The 21,442-nt window shown below is 37.6% G+C and overlaps 1 protein-coding gene across 1 annotated transcript in view; it reads right to left on the bottom strand.

The window, feature by feature from the left end:
- Positions 1-21,442, bottom strand: part of HOMER1 (homer scaffold protein 1) — a 92,121-nt gene that overhangs the window by 8,652 nt on the left and 62,027 nt on the right. The window contains exons 6-8 of the mRNA XM_032676072.1: positions 19,519-19,675; positions 6,419-6,529; positions 4,772-4,852 (exon numbers count right to left, since the gene is read on the bottom strand). Coding sequence (XP_032531963.1) covers positions 4,772-4,852; positions 6,419-6,529; positions 19,519-19,675 — 349 coding nt within the window. The remainder of the gene's footprint in view (positions 1-4,771; positions 4,853-6,418; positions 6,530-19,518; positions 19,676-21,442) is intronic.

The raw sequence follows: 21,442 nt of genomic DNA, 5'->3' as shown, positions 1-21,442 counted from the left end.
TGTTCTCATGGAGAAACCCATCCAGAACACTGCTTAGGAGGAGTACCTTACAGGCCTTTGCACTCTGAAAATTAAGACAGGAACATAACCTACCAAGACTGATGTCAAGGTGACATTGACTGCAACAAATGTAAACCAGAAAGCATAAGCACATCTTGCCTCACTGCACAGTGCCCTGGAGCACCCACCTGCAAGCCCCACAATAGCACAGCTGTGGCGGCAGGGACAGCAGGAGAGCCAACACTGCTCTATGGACAAGCAATTCCCACACAGTGAGTGGAAAGATGAGGGGGCAGCATATTAGACACAGTCAAGGGGATCTGACCCTGAGCAAGCTCAGCTCTCATTCACAAGCAGAAACCCCTGGCACCAGCCTACCAGGACTCCTTGCGCTCCAGCTTGCACCTGACAGGGCAGGGAGGTCGTGGCTGCTCAGCCCTGTGCAAACCAGATGCCTTCTCTTTGATCAAATTACTAATGCAGCAGTCATGTGGGTCTGGAATAGCATATCGTTCTTTGTTCCATTCATTGCACACCTCATAAATTCATGCTAAATTTTGTAATTTCAGTTACGAAAATCACTGTCAAAGGCAGCACAGGGACAGCGTACATCATATATCCTGTGTGGCCATTCTCTGGAAAAGTACATAGTAAATTCCTATTTAGGTATGGTAAGATGTTTTTCAACATCTCTTCCCTTTACAGTGGCTTTGTGTCACAGAGCTTTAACAGGCCTGCTCTGAGTTTTTACAACTAGTTTTACAAAGCAATAGGGAGGGGGAGCTCATGCTCCCAGCATGAGCGACTCCTCTTTCAGCCCTCCAACTCTCCCACTGTATTTGCTGTGATTCTTCTGTCTCCTCAAAAGCTAAGAAATATATTGATATTTATATTGGAGAAATATCAGATAACCATAGGACATAACAACCTGACTTAAAACAGAAAATATATTTGGGCATTCAAGAGTAACAGGTATAAAACAGCAGCCCTGTGTCAAAGCCCATGCCCTGAGAAAGGTTTCCACTTGTGAGGCGTTTGATGGCAAAGTTGATTGGGTGCTGCATCCCTGGCCAGAGGAGGGATGGGGTGATGTGGCCAGCGCTCACTTTCAGCTCCCAACCACAGCAGCAGGTGCAGGTGAAGAAATAGAACATCAGGACCATCACTGACTCATAATTGTGGCTGCTTGTGAAGCCAAGGGTTACATCCAAGCCAAACTGAATACATCCCTTAGTTCTTGTTTGTAAATGAGCAAGTTAAAAACTATGGAGTTTTGGGCACTGGTCTTGACAGCACAGCTGAGAGCAGGAATCACCCCTTGCTGCCAGGACCAAGAGAAGAATTAACCTATTTAGCACTAAACAATATTGTTGCTAAAGCACTAAAAGAAGCTAACCGAAAAGACTATTTGTAGAAATTACATAAATAAAAAACATACATGCTTGTGTAGTGATTAGTTACTCCACCGCTGCTACAAATGAAGAAGCCAAGTGGTCATAAGACAGTCACACCATACAAAGGCTCTCCTTCATTGGCCTGCTCCTGCCTTCCAAGCTGAGTTCTTACAAGTATTACCTGGTCTTGTGACTGCACAGGCTCAAGACCTTCTGAGGCCAACTAATCGTAGTATAGGACAAAAAGGAAAATCCAAGGTATTCTCAGCTCTGCCAGAATGATACAGTCCTTTCTTTAGTTCAGAGAAAACTGACTGCTGCTTTTCAGTATCTTTTCATGTGTCCTGCTTCTCCTATCACTCTTCCTCTTCTCACCAAATCTGTGTGCTCTGGGAAGTCTTCTTGCCACTGCTCTTACCCCAACGGTAACTAATTTCTGCAAGCAGGCAAGCAGGAACAAATTCATGGATATATATAGGGCTTTATATTCTGATATCTAGGCCAGAATAGAACATCCTGTTGGCCTGTAACTAGCACTGAAAATCATCTTTCAGGTCCTCCTCCTCGGATAGTCTTAAATTGAAATATGCCAGGAGCTCTTGCTTTTAATTTCTGGAAAATGCTTCTTCCCAAATTTACATTTGATCCTTAAGTGTATTTACCCTAGATTAGTATTAATGCTTTTTGCAATGTTATTGCATTGTAAGTTCATGTCCAGATTATGTGCAGCTTCCTATTTCAAATCAGTCTACCTCAAAACTGTTGCTTTCTTAATTGGAAGAGGTGGAGAGGTATCCATGTAATGTAATCTATTTCCCCAGTTGTGTCATTTCCCTTTATTTGCCGCTGATCCCATCTAACAATAAACTGACTCTTTGATACATTCAGGCCCTTTGCAGAGTGTATTTTACACTGTTTTTTTCAAGCTCTTTCATCATACAATAATTACTCATATTGTTTTATCTTACAAAATAAATAAATTATTATTACTTATATTTGTTGTTTGCACTGTAATAATCTTTTGCAGAATTCAGTGCAAGGATTGGAACAAAATATTCAAAACCATACACAACACCTATATTCAGGAATCAGACATACTAATAAAGATATCTATCCTGACCTACTGTGAGAGTCACACTAATTGTGACTCATTGATACAACTTCTCTACATTGCTAATGAAATTATTAAGTAACAAAGGCCCCGATACTTAACCTTCACAGTAATAACATATTGCTCTTCACTGGAATTTGCCAATGATTGATTTCTAATTATACCGCTGATATGAGTGTATCAGAAATGCAATACACCTTGAAATAGTAATTTCTTTGTACAGCATTTTTCATACAGGCTTAGAGTGAGATAATCCATTTGCAAAGCACAAGAGGAAAAAATAAAGCACAAGAACAAAGAGTAAGACAAACAGTATGAACACTGGAGAGAATCACCCCGAAAATAAATGATGAATCAAATAAGTGAACAGATGTGAGACAGTCTGGAGCTAGAGAAGAAAACACCATTTCGCTGTTACAGATGTAGGGTGAAGTGGCTCAGAGAACGCCAGTATAACCAAAGCAGGACAATTATAGCTTGAATCCATCCCCCCTCTCCTGTCACTACAGTTCCTGACAAAGAGTCCTTCTCCAGCTTCCCTGTAGGCCCTGTTCAGATACTGGAAGGTTGCTGTGCAACCTCCTCTTCTCCAGAATGAACAGCCCCAACTTTCTCAGCCTGTCTTCACGAGGGAGATGCACCAGTCCTCTTATCAACTTCGTTGCCCTCCTCTGGACTTGCTCCAACAGTTCCATGTCTTTCTTATGTTTGGGATCCCAGAGCTGGATGCAGCACAGCAAGTGGGGTCTCACAAGAGTGGAGTAGAGGGGCAGAATCACATCTCTGGACCTGCAGGACACGCTGCTTTTGATGCAGCCTAGGATTTCATCGGCTTTCTAGGCTGTGAGCTCACTGCTGGCTCACATTGAGTTTTTCGCCAACTATCTCTCCCAAGTCCTTCTCTGCAGGGCTGCTCTCAATCACTTATATACAAATATACTGAAAGGAAACTACTGACTTAATTATGTCAGATTTTGATAAAAACATTTTCTAATCTTTCATCTCTTCATAGTCTCTTATAATTCTGCTTGCTAAGGATAGCTAATTCCTGCCTCACAATTACTTTTCATATGATCTTACAATGAAATTATTGCATACACTAGTGCTAGAACAATTTCTAACTTATTGTAATGTCCCTTTTAAGTGTCTCATGTAAGTGCCTTTTCAGCTGAAAACTCTCATTTTTAGTGACCAACAATTTTTGAAACAGGCAAGCTCAAGTGAATTCAAAACAATTTTCAAAGATTGTTCAAAGTAATAATGTACTTTTTACAAATAATTTGACTTAAGAATGGGGAAAAATTAATAAACTTATTTTGAGCTTATGTGGTTTATTGTGCAGGTTCAAATTCAGTTCATGGAAGTTCCAATTCATGTAATGGATTTCAAAGAATACCTGCTTCATGATTTTTCAGATGTGGTTGATCTGATGGAGCTTGTTTTCAGTGTGACTTAAGCTGAGCCATAGAACAGTGAGGGTCCCCTTTCAGCACTTTGGGGTTGGAGTTATTTAATGCCTGAGTTTTCAGTTCTTTCAAAACTCTGAAGTCTGAACCCAGTGTTTAATCCACATAAGTGTTGGGTCAGAGGCAGGTTTGACAAGGAAGGCGCCTATGGCTGGTTGGTACAGCGACAGACAGACAGGAGCTCAGATGGAGCAAGGGAGGATAAACTGAGGGCACACTTATTCCAGTAGCCTCAGGTATCTGGCACTACACAGAGTAAAGAAACAACTCCCCAAAACCAACAAAAGCATATTTCTAAGTAATTCCAAGAACATGTCGAAGTGTGTTTTTAAAGCCTGTACTACACAAGAACACTTTAACCCTTACTTTCTCAGAGCATGCTTAAAAGCTGAATACAAACTCATCCCAGCTCAGTGATACACAGACTGACAGTTTCAGTGGCATACAAAACCTATGGGAAGATACTGCTGTGAAAATGAGACCAGAACTGCCCAGGACAGGTACCAGTGAAGGACACCTGCTCACCTCAGAGTATTCCGTGCGCTTGTAAATGAAATTTGGGTCTGTTTCCTCAGGTAAAAATAGCAACTTAAAGCAGGTAGAATTTTTGATACAAATTCTTAAGGACCATCCCAACCCAGCACTTTCAGTGCAGTTTACTTACATATTTATATGGCACCTCCAGTGAACACAGCACAAGGTGCTGATGTGAACTGCTCACTTGATAATAATTTTTCCCTTTTCTCTAAATTAAACGTTAATTTAAAAATTTCTCTAAATAATAATGCACTATAGCTCACCTGTAACTTCTGGGTCAGAGAATCCCTCTGTGCCTGGAGCTCTCTGGCATTTTCGATTTCTTGTTTCAATCCTTCTATTTCCTAAGGGAGAAGAAAAAACCTTGCTAGCAACATGTTACCTGGCTTGGCCTCAGTGCTGATGATCTGGCTGCTGCTTCTTTTCCTGAGCAAGTATTGGAATGATACCAAAACTGGCAGTTTTTGGCATCACAGCACGTGAATCCCTTCTCCTAATACTTCTGAATCACAGTTCCAAAACTGAAGAAAACAAGCATTTTCTCTTATAAAAGTCCAAGTTTTCTTTTCCCACACGAAAGATATGAAATAATTTCTTCCTGGAAAATTAAGGGTCCTTATAATACAAATTTTTACTTTAAATTCTATTAGAATCTACCTTTCTCCATTTTTTCAAGAAAAAAATCCAAATTTTGAATGTGAATTGCTTATTATGTCAGGGCTGAGCATTAAAAAATAATCTGCTTTAACCATTAATTTCCACAAAAAGAGAGTATAAAAGAAATAGGATCTTTATGTTAGCAAGAGGAAAGTAATAAGGTATAAAAATAACAAATAAAGATGAAATAATGAATAGAAGAGAAACTGTTCTTAGCTTACTTTCAGGAGACAAGAATAGAAGAGTTAATGAAACTAAAGATATCAAACTTAAAACTATTAAGTACTCTTCTCCCAAAGGGCATATTCACCTCCCAGAACTCCTTTTGGCAAAATTTCTTTGCAGTCAACAGCTTAGCATAATTCAAAAGTGAGTGTGCAACAAAATGGGAAACATTACCAACCTGAGCCTAATCTATTAAGCATTTTATGAGGGAGTTTGGAAGAGGCTTTGTTCCATTTTGAGAGGATATTCTGTAATGACTGTGCCTCTCCTGCATCCTCCTTGAAAACCCTGCAATTCCCAGTGCCCCTCCAAACATATACACCACTGCCCACTGCGTCTGTCTTGGAGGGCTCTTATACAGGGCAAATAATCCTTCACATGCAGCTGCTTCCACCTCCTTTTTCCCACCCACAAAGGGGTGATTCCTGATCATTCTGTGGCACAGATCCGCTTTCCTCTAGGACCTATGCCAGCGCAGGTGTTACTCCAATTCCTTTTATTTTCTTGCTGCTGGTCCAGCCCAAGGCACATGGCACAATAAATATCAAGATTCGGGCTGGAGACTTGGCATGTGTTTAGGAAAGTGTTGATCTTATGGACCATAGAATTCAGCTATATTAATAGAACTTGAAAAACAGACTGGCTAGAGAAAGGCATTGATGTATTACTTGTTTCAAACTCTACTCTCCACAAAAAGGAAAGCATACTTAAAACAGCTTCCTTTCTTAGAGAATCTGGACTGCATTAGTGTGATGACACTGTGAAACCACTTATCACCTACTTTTGCAAACAGATGTTTGGTAAAAGCAGACAGGAAAACATGATACCTTTTTTTTTGTTATTCATATACCCCAGCTCTATATTGTTCTGACGTAATTATATAAACGAGAAAACATTAACAATTTCAAAGAAGCTGAAAAAAATTTAGTTTGCATAGGAAATAATTCAGTATTTAGCAGGCATCACAAGCATATTGAAAGGCTTTAGAAATGATGTAACAGAAAAGCAAAAAAAAAGTTAGCAGATACCTCTTCTTTTTTCTTCAGTGTAGTCTCTAACTCCTGTATTGTCTGATTTAATTCTGTTTTATGTGTGTGGACTGCATTGGCTTGACTGCTTACACACTCTAGCTCAGTCACCTGTTAAAATAAGTAGAAACAACACAAACAGAATTAATTTCAACATATTCAAGGCACTATTACTTATTTCCATCAATAGCTGCATTTGAAATACACCCTTAGTTCTGGGTGACTCATACTGATTAAAATGGTGAAGGTGTTCTTACAAAGATAGCATAAAATTCCTTAATATATTGTTTTGCATAAAATGGTTGCTATGACTTCTTGGAAATAATAAATTTTATATGTTACAGGCTGAGAAGAACATTAATTAAAACTTACACTAATTACTGAAAATTTTAATGATGCTGCTGAATTACCATTTCAGAAACAGTAATGGCTTGGTGACTAAACACATATCTGTCTGTCTAACTAACCTCTCCATCTGACACTTTTTAATGTTACACCATTTTCTAAGCCACAGTGCTCACACACACTTCCTAGCAAGCCAATTAACATTTCACAGCCTCACTTTCTGACTCAGCATCAACATTATAATAGCAGATAATCAGCTACCAAGGTACAGCTGCCAACTTTCAACTTTTGGATCTCATGTCTCAGACACAAAGCCAACAGCTAATGTCACTATTTGGATTTGCCCAGTTCCTCTGTATTAGCAGAAAGTAAGCACTCTCCATCTGCTCTTGGATAAGTTAAGATACCTGGCACTGGTATGCTCTTCCATTTTATTTTCTAATCAAAAGGATGTTAATATCCTGCCATTCACAGAAAAACAGTTGTCGAAAAATAGCTTCTGCATCAAAGAGATAAAATCCATGCAGCTAGAGTCTAGCAGAAAAGTCTCTCACATTACAGGACAGAATATAAGAGAATTCTTATATTGCATGTCTGCATGGATGTGTGCACTAAAACACTTTTGTTTAATAAGAAACTGTTAAAATATTAAAAATATTATTTAAAACCTCATAACTAATTATTTTCACCAGAAGTTATGAGCCTGCCAGTCTTTATATATAGTCTTCAACAGAGCTGCACCAGATACCTACAAATCTGGCCCAGAAACTCCTTTAAACAAAGTGCTACCCAATTCCGCAATGAAAAGCTTTAAGTCTCCACTTAACTTTCTCAGAGAAGTAGCCCTTAAGAATACTTTGACAGAGAGCAGGCATTCTCCAAGACAATTTTATTTCTTAGGTAAAATAATATCCTGGGGAATCAAGGTTGATACCCTCCATACCAATGTACTCTAGGTAGTGAAGCCACTGTGATGCTAGTAATTTCAAACTCTGAACTATTTGTAGGCTCAAAAAATAGATTACTGAATGAAGTCAAAGGCAATACAAGATTAAATGCAAGAAAATTGAAACAAAATCCCTACCAACTTCTCCTTTCTGAATCACAGGGCACAAACCTCTGTAACAGCCATATTAACTCTAGTTTCTTCTACTGGAAGGCAGTCGGTTAGACATTTTTGCTCATCAAGTTTATAAATGTAGAGAACTGAAATTAGACCAAAGTCTTGAGAGGTGTAAGGGGAACGAGGGAGTAGGATACAGCTTGGTAACAAGCCACCACTCCCCTACCCTAAAGAACCTTTTTATTTGCTGGTACTGTCCCAAAGGAAATATCAGTGCTCATGACAAAAAGTAATAGCAGTTTCCTTAGTTTTATATGCCACTGAGCATTACAACTGAAGTCTTACATAATTTTCTCAATTTGCTCCAAGAACATAAAAATATCTCTATTTAGATTCCCATAGTACTGTTACAGTATTCACCACAACAATTACACAAAGAATTGGAACACACGACTGGGACAAACCTATTTCTACAAAGTGTCTGAACTAATATCTAGATAGAGCAAGAATCAGAGAGGCACAGAGTAATTTAGGCTGGAAGGGGATTCTGGTGGTCATCTGGTTGAGGCCTCCTGCTCAAAACAGGGCCAATTTTGAGGTCACATTTGGTTGTTCAGGATCTTGCCCAGTCAAGAACCTTTACCATCCAGCAGAGATGCCACAATTCTGACATTGTTGGTTTATGAGGAGCTCCTTCCTAAGTTTTGCTGGGACTGTCAAACTCATTCACCTTCACTCTTTCACCTTCACCCCTTCTGATGTTTAACTTCTTAAACATTTCCAAGCTTTCCTGCTGAGATGTTGAATGGTAACCTTCAAGAAGACAATCTCTTTTAAAGTTCAGTTGCTGTTGCACTCAAGCAAGACCCACTGGCTCTTCCCAAGCCTAGAAGAGTGAATGTTCACTTACATGAAATGTAAGACAGATGTGGAACTGGAAAGACAAAAGTAGGCCTAGTCCCCAAAAGACTTCTGTCCTAGAATCTCATGCGCCTTGGAAGCAAGTGTGCAGAAGTCTCTCATCCCATGACTAATGAAGCGCTTGGACTCCCACTGTTCTCCACATGGTTTCCTCCTGCCTGCCTGATACACACCGAGACGATGTATGTGTTGGTGCAAGCTTGGAATACAAGGAGGCAGGTGGATTGAACTGTGGTGGATGAAATGTTACTGCTCTAGGCTATTGTTGCTGGCTAAAAACACCTTCCACAGCAACCCTGCCAGATGCACAGCTCTCATGAATGCTCCTGAGTACACTCTGGTTCACACTAACTCAACACACTTACTGAAATTGCTTAAGCAAATACTGTTGATTATTTTAAAGAAATAAGCAAGGAGTGCTCTCACAAACCTTCTTCCCAACAGAGGCAATTGCTCCCAGAAGGACAATTAATTACAGCACTAAAAGGGCTGTGATGTCTTACTCTAGTCCTGCTTTTCTCTGGGCAAACATCCATCTCTTACTGCTTATGCAAGGAAATAATGTTCAACTGTTTTGTTTACCGTTCCTTGAAAAATCAGTAAGATGGGAAAAAGAGAACAAACTCAATTAAAAAACTGGGTTACTTAATCATTCTTATTTAAGAGCCTATTCCTACAGAGATCTGAAAAGATGTCAAGTTATCTTCATCATGTTATCTTGTACTTATACACGTACCTATAAAAAAGAAAGGCACATTGTGACCCTTTCAAAAAGATTGATAGAGTAAGATGGGCTGGAAAATTACGTGATATAAAGAACATGCTATTGAAAACACAAGTCACAAAAGATAAAGCTCTAGGCAAAAATCTGAATAGCATTTACTTGCTCTGTTTCCTTGTTCCAAATGGAATTTAATTTTCTCATGACCAGTGGTCCAAAAATCATTACAAGTAACTGTTTATGCATTATGCACAGAAGGGGGCATAAAAGTAAGTTAAAATGCTTTAGTCTGACCCTCCCACGTGCTGTTTTCATGGACACCTCCTTGTTCAGCGTTTCATGTTTAAGAGCAAGGCTCAATCAATCATTCAAACCCTTGCACAGCAGTATCAAGCAATGTACCTGTGATTATGTCTTGTTTCCAGTACAGAATTCAGACTGAAAAAACAGTCTTTGAACAATAAATGACTAAACAAGGTTCTTTTATTGTGCTATCATAAGACTGCACTGCCTTGCATATCTAAGAAAGGCAATACTGTGGCTTTGTATTCGATACTTAAAAAGAAAAAAGTTACTGTTCTTAGTCTCTGTTTCTTTATTTTGTATTTATCATCCAGGTAAGGATTGCATATATGGAAAAAATTCTGAAAGGGTTTTTTAGTGACTATTTAGTGTGCAAACTTCTCTAGCACATGGATGGCATTATACTTAAGTGCATATTTCAGGGAGAAGTACATCAACTGAAATAGGACAGCAAGGCAACTTGTTCTGGCAGAGCCTAGGCCTTCCTAGCAAAGGCCATTCTAGAGCTTTCTGGAAACTTTAATATAGGGCCAACAGCCTATAAATGCAGCAGGACTCCAGGCAGACAGTTTTCATTGCAGCAGAGAGCTAGTACACATTAGGCTGCTGGGAAGACTGGAGGAGTGAGGCTTTGAGCCATATAACACAACAAGGAGTAACAGCTTTGATGTGAGCTTAAGGCAGTGACTGCCCAAAGCTTTAGAAGACTGAAAAATCTCTCAAAACAAACCCAAACACAGAAAACTACTTCACAAGTAAAGACTTAAGTAGACAGGGACAAAGAAATGGGAATTACAGAAATATTTTGAGTGGTCAGCCCCAAGTAATTACTGAACGAATGAATCTGAGCCGTGTTTGCTCCAGGTTGATTCATTTTTTCAAACTACTTTCTTGAGATAAATTTGTACAATTCAGTACCAACAGATCATGAAATTCCTTTTAAATTCCATACAGAAATTTTCCAACTTCTACAGAAATACAAGGCAAGACAGATTAGAACATAGAATCACACAATTGCAGAATAATTTAGATTGGATAAGACCCTTAAGATCATTGAATCCAACAGTTCACCCAGCACTGCAACCTCCGCAACCTAACCCTGTCCCTGTGTACCACATCTCCATATCTCTCAAATACCTCCAAGGATGGTGGCTACACGACTTCCCTGGACAGACTGTTCCAATGCTTGACAATCATTTCTGTGAGGAAATTTTTCCTAATAACCAATCTAAACCTGGCACAACTCGAGGTTATTTTCTCTTGTCCTATTGCTTGTTACCTGGAAGAAGAGACCGACCTACATCTGGCATCAACCTCCTCTGAGGTAGGTATAGAGAGCAATAACATTCCCCCTGAGATGCCTTTTCTCCAGGGTAAACAACCCCAGCTCCCTCAGCCATTCCCCATAGCACTTGTGCTCCAGACCCTTCCCCAGCTCTGCGGCCCTTCTCTGGACATGCTCCAGCACCAAAATATCCTTGGTTTGAGGGTCTCAAAACTGAACACAGGATTTGAGATGAAGCCTCACCAGTGCCAAGGACAGGAGGACAACCACTTCCCTGGTCCTCCTGGCCACACTATTGTTGATACAAGTCAGATGCCATTGGCCTTCTTGGCCACCTGGGCACACTGCTGGCTCTTGTTCAGCCACTGTCAAACAGCACCCCCACGTCCTTTTCTGCTGGGCAGCCACTCCTCCCCCAGCCTGTAGCACTGCCTGGGGTTGTTGTCACCCAAGGGCAGAATCCGGCATTTGCCTTGTTGAACCTCATAGATATGTTGGCCTCAGTCCATGGATACAGCCTGTACAGATCCCTCTGCAGATCCTTCTTGCCCTTCAGCAAATTAACACTCCCACCCAGCTTGGTGTCATCTGCAAACTGACTGAGGGTGTACTCAATCTCCATATCCAGATCACCAATAAAGATATTAAACAGGACTGGCCCCAGTGCTGAGCCCAACAGAACAGTACTAGGGGACTAGCCACCAGTTGGATGTAACTCCATTCACCACCACTCTCCAGGCCTGTCCATCCAGCCATTTTTTTACCCATATTAGCAACATATATTCATTGTAGCTGTAAGCCTATTTTATATACCTGACACTATTAACTTCTTGTTTCTATAAGGTATTTTTCTTCCTTCTATTTACTGTACAATGCAATATCCAAGGTTTACTAGCCCAAGCTCCAGTGGAGAATTTGCTCACATAGAAGACTGAATTGAAGTATTAATTTTGGCTGATTGAGTTACATCCCTAAATGGATCATAACTATGACTGTGACAGTATTATTCCATTAATAATTCAAGATGAATGTCCCACATTAAAAGAGCCCTTTGTTTTAAAAGAGCCCTTTGCTTTCCATGAGAAGAAGAGAAAGAATGTTTCATGGGTCATCAAAACTATGACTAACTGCATAAAGTTTCACATAATTTATGCAGAGGAAGCTTCTCAGTTCTTAATGATGGACAGTAGTAAGATACACAACAGCCTGCAACAAGCTGATCAGAAAAATAATTCCAGTGTAGCTTTCAAGAATAAAAAAAACTGGAAAGATTTTTGTTGTTAAGAAATGGTAAAATGGAGAAAACTAGGGAAATTGCTTTTCAAGGCTGATGCTGAAAGAACAGAAAGCACACAATGGACTTATAAATCACTTTTGACAGAAAATTAAGTACTGTTGTTTTCCAAGATTTACCCATAGATAAAATGATAACCCGGGGGCAGGGGAGAGTATTGTGCATTACCAACAATATATTACTTTTTTCAACAGAGAAAACAATTAGAAAATTTTGCTGAAAAGGATATATTTTTCTCTGTGGGCAGTGATGCCTCAAGCTGTGGAAATATCAAAATGTTTTCCACGGTTACTCATTTCTACAAAGATGAAAGAGGAATACTACATCATCTGCTTAATTTTTGTAAAGAAAATAAGGAACCTGCAGTAAGAATATTTGAAAATATAAGAAGTTTACCAAAATTGATGTTTTGCGCTTCAGCCATGCATTATTATTTGCAACCAATAACGGTAATACTAAATTCAGAGGGCATGCCTTTCCCTGCAATCTAATTAGCAAATACTTTTTTCAGCTACCTGGCCAGTTCATGAAACACATGCAATAGGAAACACCGTACAGATATGTCATCCTTCAATCCCGAGAATTTTCAGTAATTTTCTCATTCTCCTGCAGAGTTTTAGAAGTTTAGGATGTACTTCATTCTACCTTCAGCTTTAACTATGTAAAAATCCTGTGGCATGCCTCTACAATGCATACTTTTTTTCACTTGCAGATAAACATATCTCAACACTTTTCTTATGTTTTTTTTAGAAATAAGAAGATAGGAACAAGAGACCCTTTCTGAGAAAACTTATTTTTTTACTATCCAGAGTCAGAGTAGTTTGGTTGGTGATTTGTTGGTTTTTTCCCCCCAAATTATTACCTTGTATGTGACACATTCAGTGAAAGTGAATTCCCAGAAAAAAAAAAAAAAAAAACAACAAAATCTTAGGTCCTAAATGCAAATCTGCTCTAAAAACTAATTAAGGCAAACTGAAAAAGACAGAAAAGACTTCAGTTTCTTGCAGTTCCAGATGAAAGGACTGCCTACCTAAATATATGGACTTAGTTGTCCATTTTTTGTGCACTTACAATCGGTCCATCTGCACATACATTTCTTTCAATTAAATGCATAGATAAATACTAACAAAGTTATAATCCCACTGTTTTGATTAAATTGTCAACCTATCCATATGTACCTTCCAAACGCTCCCGTATTTTCATTGTAAACAAACAGTATCAACCTGCTATCTATTCACATGCTAATTATAGTATCTTAAGAAGAAAGTTATACTTGGTTAACTTTTTTTTCTTTAATAATTTGTTTAATTTATTACCTAAGTCTGGATTGTTCAGTGGGGGCATAAGGGACACAGTCTTAAAGGGAGGATGACAAGAGATAGGCATCATGTAAGAAAGGTGTATGGGCAATAAATTTTTGGATCAAAACTCCATTCATAAATTTCTTGTTACCACACTTCCTGTCACCTTCCTTCACTCTTAGATGATGTTCTTCCTTGGCCACATAACACCCAACAGTTATTCACAGTAGTCCCACAGTGCTGCTATTAAGACTTCTCAGCAAGTATGAAGTCCACGATATGGGCTCCAATTCAGCAGACAACTTCATAACATCTGCATGTTCAAAATTTAGTTTTAGTTATTCAATTATTAATGTGGCTGGTGAGACCGTGGAGGTGACTTCTAAAGGGCCTGTAAAGATTTTCTACAGGTAAACTGAGCAGATGACTTATACAGCATTCCATACTTCTTGTGGACTTTAATAACTGCTTTTAAAGATTGTTGTTTTCTTTAAGTAGCATAAAGATTGTCCAATAAAATGACCATGGTTTTTTTTTCATTGTGCTCATGTATTTTTTTATCCATTTTAAAATTTCCTGTTACAGCAGTGAAATCATGGTCCGTTATTTGTCATGTAGTTTTAACGACAAACTCATACTTATTTCATTCACTGAATGAAAGAACCAGAACAAATTGGCTAATTTTATCTTACTTTCTAAGAAATTCTGGTAAAATAAAAAGCTAGAATTCAAGACACTACCTCCCTGTTCTTTCACAAGTACTCAGGAGCTTGATCACTTCCCTTCATCTTTTTTTATGTTAGGTTTCTTTTCTGCAGATGAATGATCTTCAAGGACTCTTATTATCATGCACTGGTGTTATTACTTTGTGCTATTGCCCAGTGTCATAGGATGATTTACTTTAGCAGTTAGAGTGCATGAAAAAAATTAATCATTTTCATTTTTAACATGACAAAGACAGAACTTTGGGTTGCTTTCCATAATTTATATCACGATTCAATCCTTTCCTCTTTATAGTATCAGGATTAATGTTAGTGCCAATGCTATTCTATTTGTCTGAAGTAGCTTACTTCAGGGTTTTTCTTTCTGTTACTGAGCTGTTCTGTGAATCCCTTTTGATGTCAAAAAGCTGTGCAAGGTGTGTAGGAGTGCTCCCCAACCCAATTTAAGGGAAATTTTTGTTGTTTCTGAGCAGATTAGAGAAGGCTGAGAGCTCAGAGTTAAGCTCTTGACTGGGCATCATATCTTCCCAGAATTATCTCTTTGTATTTGAGAGAGAAAAATCCAGGCACTCATTTAGCAAGCTTCTCAAAAATATAATGTCTGACAAAATATCAAAGTACAGTATTTCTGAATTAAGCTCACAGTTTATCAGGAGAAAGCACAAAACTTTAATTTATTGAGAATGTTTCACTCAGCCACATTGAATCTGTATTCTGTTTCATCTCAGCTCTAGCCATTATTAAGGCAGAGAAGAAATGAAAGAAGGATGATAAAGGCCTCAGAGAAAGCAAATAAATGTAAGTTAATGTGAAAAATTGAACTGATAGATGAGTAAATCTTATACTAAATCAGAGACGGCAATTAATAGGTGAAATTAATTTTAAAAATGCAATCAAAATCAAAGAATGGGGAATCTTAGCTTTGTTTCTGTGTTTTAAAATGTGCAAACAATGTGATACACAGAAAAAACTATTCCAGTTAAATTTGAAAAAAGTTATAGAATAAAAAATATTGGTTTAAATTAACTTAGAACTACTTAAAAAGCAAATTGTGCAATAAATACTGCACCAGACAAAGGACCAAATTTACCACAGTGAATTAAAAAAATAGAAGATAAATGAATGTGATACTATGTAAAATCAATGGATGACTATAAATAAAACATGATAAAGTTCAAACTATGGAGAAAGTATTATAAGAAGTCAACTAGTAAGATAGCATTCACAATAATTCTTTTTTATTATAAAGAGGAAACTATATAAATAAAGCTATTTATATAAAGGCAATTTATTTAAAGAAGAAACTAAAGATGGAAACAGTAATGCAAAGTTTACTAACCAATATGCACTGCTTTCCCATACACACTTAACTTGACAGAGGATAGAGTTTGCTACAGCTTGCAGACAGATGACTCAGGCACCAAAACTTGTATATAAACCTAAAGTATGTAAGGAGTGAATACCACAATTGCATGATATATAAACCACCTAATATATTATTAAATTGAACTAAATGTATCAGCTAATATTGGCAGTACCATTCCCGATTTTGGAGTCTGGTTCATGTTATATAAGACTATGATCCTGTAAGTAAGCATATCTCTCCAATGCATACACATCACAGACCCATTCTTATTTTCCAGTGGGCAAGATGTTATGATGGCCAACTTTTCCATATAAAACAACAACTACATTACAACTGATGCAAACTAATTTCCAAATTTTTCTTTCTCCTTGAAAACAATTTTTCTATGCATATTTCTAAAAATCTGGTCTATTCAACTTTTCTAATCTAAGTGTCTTTTGGATCAAATCCCATTCTGCTTCTGAACTGGCAACAGATATCAGTTGCAGCACGGCAAATTTCAATCAGATATTAGGAAAAATAGTTTGACAAGTGCGGTCAGTTGGTGACAAAGGGGGGTCAGTTGGAATGGGCTGCCCAGATTGGCTATGGGAATTCATGTTTTGAGACCTGATTCACAGTTTCAAAGCTGGCCCTGATTTCACTGGAGAATTGGACCAGATAACCTCCAAAGTTCCCCTTCATGCTAAGTTACTCTGGGATTCTACAAAATAAGGATGGAGGTCTTTTCCTCTGACTAGAAATATGTCTACAGGAGTATCCAGATGACTACTCTATGGATAAAGACAAACACTTAAAGAAGCAAATTCAACTCAACACCTTAGTCAGTCTTCTTAAGACTGGGACAATTATACTTCATGCTTTTGTCTCTACAAGAATTACAAGAATAAAAGATGACTGACGGAGATTTGATATATAACACACATAATCTCAGGTGAAATGAATTCCAGTTCAAGGAATATTTTTTGGATCAACTGCAGTTACGTGTTTATACTGAACAGATAAACAGAACAGACAGATAGCACGAGGCAGTGACTGAACTTGCTTGCTATCACACATACCATTACCAGCAGTCTTCAGATCTGCCATTTCAACAACACATTTTTGATCTGTGTAAGAAAGAAGCATCTGACTTGCCATTTCTTTTTGAAGTGAGGCACTAATTTAACTTGAAAATTCAGTCTCCAGCATGCAGATTAGAAAAGCTCTTGTATCACACTGCACTGCATGGGTAAGAGACTGAATTATTTTTAACACAATATACATTCTTTTGCCTAGAGAGTTCAGTTTGTTGGGTTAGCCAAGTCTACATTTTTCTAAAAGCAATTCCAACAGAGGGCAGTACTCTCAATGAACTATCCTGTTGTAAATGTTGTTGGCATTCCTGGAGAGACATAGGCACAGACCATTCCTGTATCCTGTGTGAGATATCAACAAGCCCTAAGGTCACAGATTATGAAACATTTAACAAAGGCATGTAAACAGTGATCAAAAGAGCATAGTGTAGATGATCCCATGCTATAAGATTTTGTGTTTCCTCAGAAATACAAAACAATTGCAGCAAATTTGCTGCAAAAAGGTTATGAAAAATCATCAGCTAGTAATGAATGTAGCCTCCAAGACTTGGTTATTACTGTGACATGCTAAAATTTCTATATTCATTACTTTTATTTTCCAATAAAAGATTTTAAATAAGATTTGACTAAGAGTGAGAGTAACATAAAAAAAGTGGATCTTTGCCTGCCTTGTCTGGTTGAGTCTCCCAAGGCAAATGCAGCTGCTGTTGTGGTGCATTACTTTTCTTCCTTATATAGGCTGTAAAGCCTATCTAGTGGTCAAATCCACCTGAACATTTGCACTATAGGAACTTTAATACGAGGTTGTAGTTTAAATAATTTTATTGGCAGTGACTGTTATCATCTATTCATGAACATGGAGCACAGGTTAGAACTCCCACCCTTCCAAATAAGAAGCTTAAATGAGATGACAGATAAAGCGACAGTCTCCCTCTACGAACACACATGACAAGCTTCTGCCTGACTGGAACATTTCTGAAGGAAAAAAGTTTTGTCAGCAATTGTCAATTTCTTGACTGAAAGCACTTAGAAAAAGCACCAGTCTTAATTACATTTAATGCACTTTGTCCAGTCAGCTATAGCACACACAATTACAGACCATTGGAAATTGTCGTTCTTCCCTATCAAATCATTTGGCTGGGACTTCAAGATCATTGTCCGCAAGTCAGTCTAGGTACAGAACATCCCCAACAACTTGCCATGTTCCCAGGTTTCCTAAATTCTTGATTCTCTTCCACATCTCCAGGTTAATTGTAGCCTAGTGAACTCCCCCCCCACCCTCAGATGAATATGACCTTTATTCTTGGGACTACTTGAACAGCCTCCAGTTAGACAGGTCCAGCATAGGTCTGAAAGAAGCCTTTGCAATTTGCAGGATTTGGCTAGTTGTAATTGCCATACTTTATTTCCTACCGGTCAATACAGAATGTAAAACCAAATCAGGAGGTCTGCTATGTCTACTACTTGACCTCCCCTTGTCAGCATATTCATGAAACCTGCTTTCATGCAAAAAAGCACAATGGTTCAGTTTGGGATTTTTTGCATTTTTTTCTTAACTAAGTATCATTGACTCAGTATGGCCTAGGTTGAAATGGACCTCAAAGATCACCTAGTTCCAAACTCCCTGCCATGGCCAGGGACTCCTTCCACTAGACCAGATTACTCAAAGCCCTATCCAACCTGGATGCGTTCAGCCCCACTGAACACTGTCAGGGATGAGGCATCTACAGCTTCTCTGGGCAACCTCTGCCAGTGTTTTACCACTCCTACAGCAAAGAATTTTCTCCTAACATCTAATCTAAAGCTACCCTCTTTCAGTTTAAAGCCACTCCCCCTTGTTCTATGACTACATGCCCCAGTAAATAGTACCTCTCCAGTGTTAAGTACATCTCCTTCATATTTTTCTAAGTTAGTCTTTATTAACAGAAGTGAAACAGCTTAATCAAAGACAACTTTCCTCCATACGTGTTAATCTTGCCTTCATTTTGCACAGACATATGTCCTAATGTTACGATTAGAAATTTATATGGATAAAGGTCAATAGATTACACAATATAATCTATAAAGAGAGAGTTACATTTCAAAAGAGAATAGAAATTAAGATATTGAATATTTGTTTTCATAATTTAGCCTTCATAATTTATCTTTCATAATTTATTCCTTCCTCAAACATTGTTCTTCCTTCTCCCACTGTGAACTAACTTTTAGTTCACTTCTGTATGAAAATGGGTGCAGATCTGTAGTTGCATATAATGATCTTGTTCTTCAGTTGTGTTTATGTTCCCAGCTTTCTTCACACGCAAGGATGAGGGGAAGCTGTTCATCTTTCTTATATGAAGAAACTGCAACAAAGTTTCTTTAACTTACAGGTTTGATGTCAAGTTTCTATGGGCTTAAATGCAGCAGGGACTAAACTGTAATGCTATTATGAGGACGTCATGAAACAGATGTGACGGCATCAAATGAAGAGTGAAAGCTGACAAATATCATAAGGTAACTCTTCTCACAACAATAATCTTTGGAACAAAAAACTTCTACAAACCAAATAACTTTCCATTGGAGGAAATACTTTAAAGAAATCATTAATTTCCATCTAAAAGATTAATCTAAAGCCCCAACAATAAACTTGTTTTACTTGAAAATGAAAGAATAGAGCCATCAGTATTTCCACCTCAAGGATCCTGGCCATTTGCCACAACTTACCCGCTTATGAAGACGTTCTGCTTCCTCCTGATATGCAGCAAGTTGCTGTTTCCATTGTTTCACGTTGGCAGTGGACTCCAGCAGGGCTGCTGTGAGCTTAGCATTATTACCCTTGAGTGTGGCCAGTTCTGCCTCCCAATGCTTGCTGATTGTCGAGCTGCACAGACAGAATGAGAATGGTCAGAACCCTCAAATCTCTTCCTTTATTCTTTTAAATGTATTATAATTTTTTTTAATACCCAGGAAAAATAGAATTATGCAAAACATCCTATAACTGAATGACCAAATGATAATCCAAATGCTCAAATAATCAAAACTATAAATTAAGAAAGTATAAGTGTAGCATTATTGGAAAACAACATCTATTCACCCAATTCAACAGGGTATTTTTATAAATAAAATGTTAAAGATTTGAAACACACATCAGCTTTCAAAAGCAACAGCATGCAATTCTGGAACATACGTATGATTAGTCACTATTTTAATATATGCACATCGAATGAAAGTGCTTTTTTAATCTACTATTTTTTGAAATATATTGTAGAAAAAGCTTTTTCGCTGACTTGATTAAAGAGAGATAATATAGTGCTTTGAAAGTACAGCTTGGTTGTCTTAATGCAAGTCTTCTAATTCTGAAATATACTTTATTAAATACCATATTTAATTTGAACTTGCAAACTCAAAGATTTTTAATTTTATAATAATATTAATACATTTTTCCTCAGTAATATCAGCAAAGAGAATAAAAATCAAGTAGTATAGATAAATTACTGTTTTATTTTAAAGTGGAAGCTGATGCTGAGGTTTACTGAAGTAGCTGAGAGAGAAAAATCCTGCTTACAATTTAGTTATTCTCTGAGCAAACACAGGGTTTGAATTTTCCAGATAATTAGTTTGACATCATCCGCAGACCCTATCTTTACACTCAGTGTGCAAGGGAAAAATATCTCAGATACATCAGGTAAATGTATTAATAAGAAAATAACTCACCAAGAGCATGTGAGGTACATACCAACATGGAAAACACATGGAGAAAATAATTAATTTTGCCTAATTAGCTTTCTATTAAAGACATCATTGAAAACCAAAGATCTGTAACTCTGGCCAAAATGATTTTGTATATAGGTTAGTGATAAATTATGATCAATTATTAAAATATTTTATTTTGTTTATATCTTTATATGTTAATATGATTAACTTAATTATAATTTACTGTTATTTTACATGTAAGTTTATATATTTGAACTTTGTACACATGTACAATGAAACATTGCCATCATTTTTTCCATTTAGTTTCTTCCATTTCCTGCATATGCAAAGTCTATCCCACTGAAGCATATTTCAAATACATTATGACTCCTATAAATGCTTCTTAGGTGTTCAGAATCAACCAGACACCAAGGAACATTCATTACCAATTAAGATCACGTGTACTGTTTCACTAAAACATCATATCTGGTTCTTCTGTGCTCCAGTCTTTCCTTCCAAATACACTGCTTCATCCCCTTGAGCGGGAATACAAGTTGCTCCAGAAGAGGAATATGGGGTTTTTGAAATTGCTTTATAATTTTGTGATCTATACAACTAATTAGAAGTTCACCACTGGAAATTTTAGATCGTAAATGACTAAACTAATGATGATCCTATTTCATTCAGGGAACACTGACTCACATATTCAAGAAGATAAGTACAAATTTCTGGAACCATGTCTACTCTTCTGTTTCTCTAATCAAACTTAATTTTCACTTACAGTAGTCCGGCAGGTCAACAAATTCCACTAGAAAATGCTAAAAATATCTAGTTTGTTACGATATTCATAACTCCTTCTTGATGTCCTTCTTGATGTTCTGATCAGGCAAAAAAATATCCACTCCAGTAGTTTCATGCAAGTGAATAGTTCCATTTAGTAGTCCTGCAGGACTAC

Source organism: Chiroxiphia lanceolata, chromosome Z (assembly GCF_009829145.1).
Source record: "Chiroxiphia lanceolata isolate bChiLan1 chromosome Z, bChiLan1.pri, whole genome shotgun sequence".
Taxonomy (NCBI): domain Eukaryota; kingdom Metazoa; phylum Chordata; class Aves; order Passeriformes; family Pipridae; genus Chiroxiphia; species Chiroxiphia lanceolata.
The sequence above is the reverse complement of the archived record's forward strand: the minus strand, read 5'-3'. Positions and strand labels throughout refer to the sequence as shown.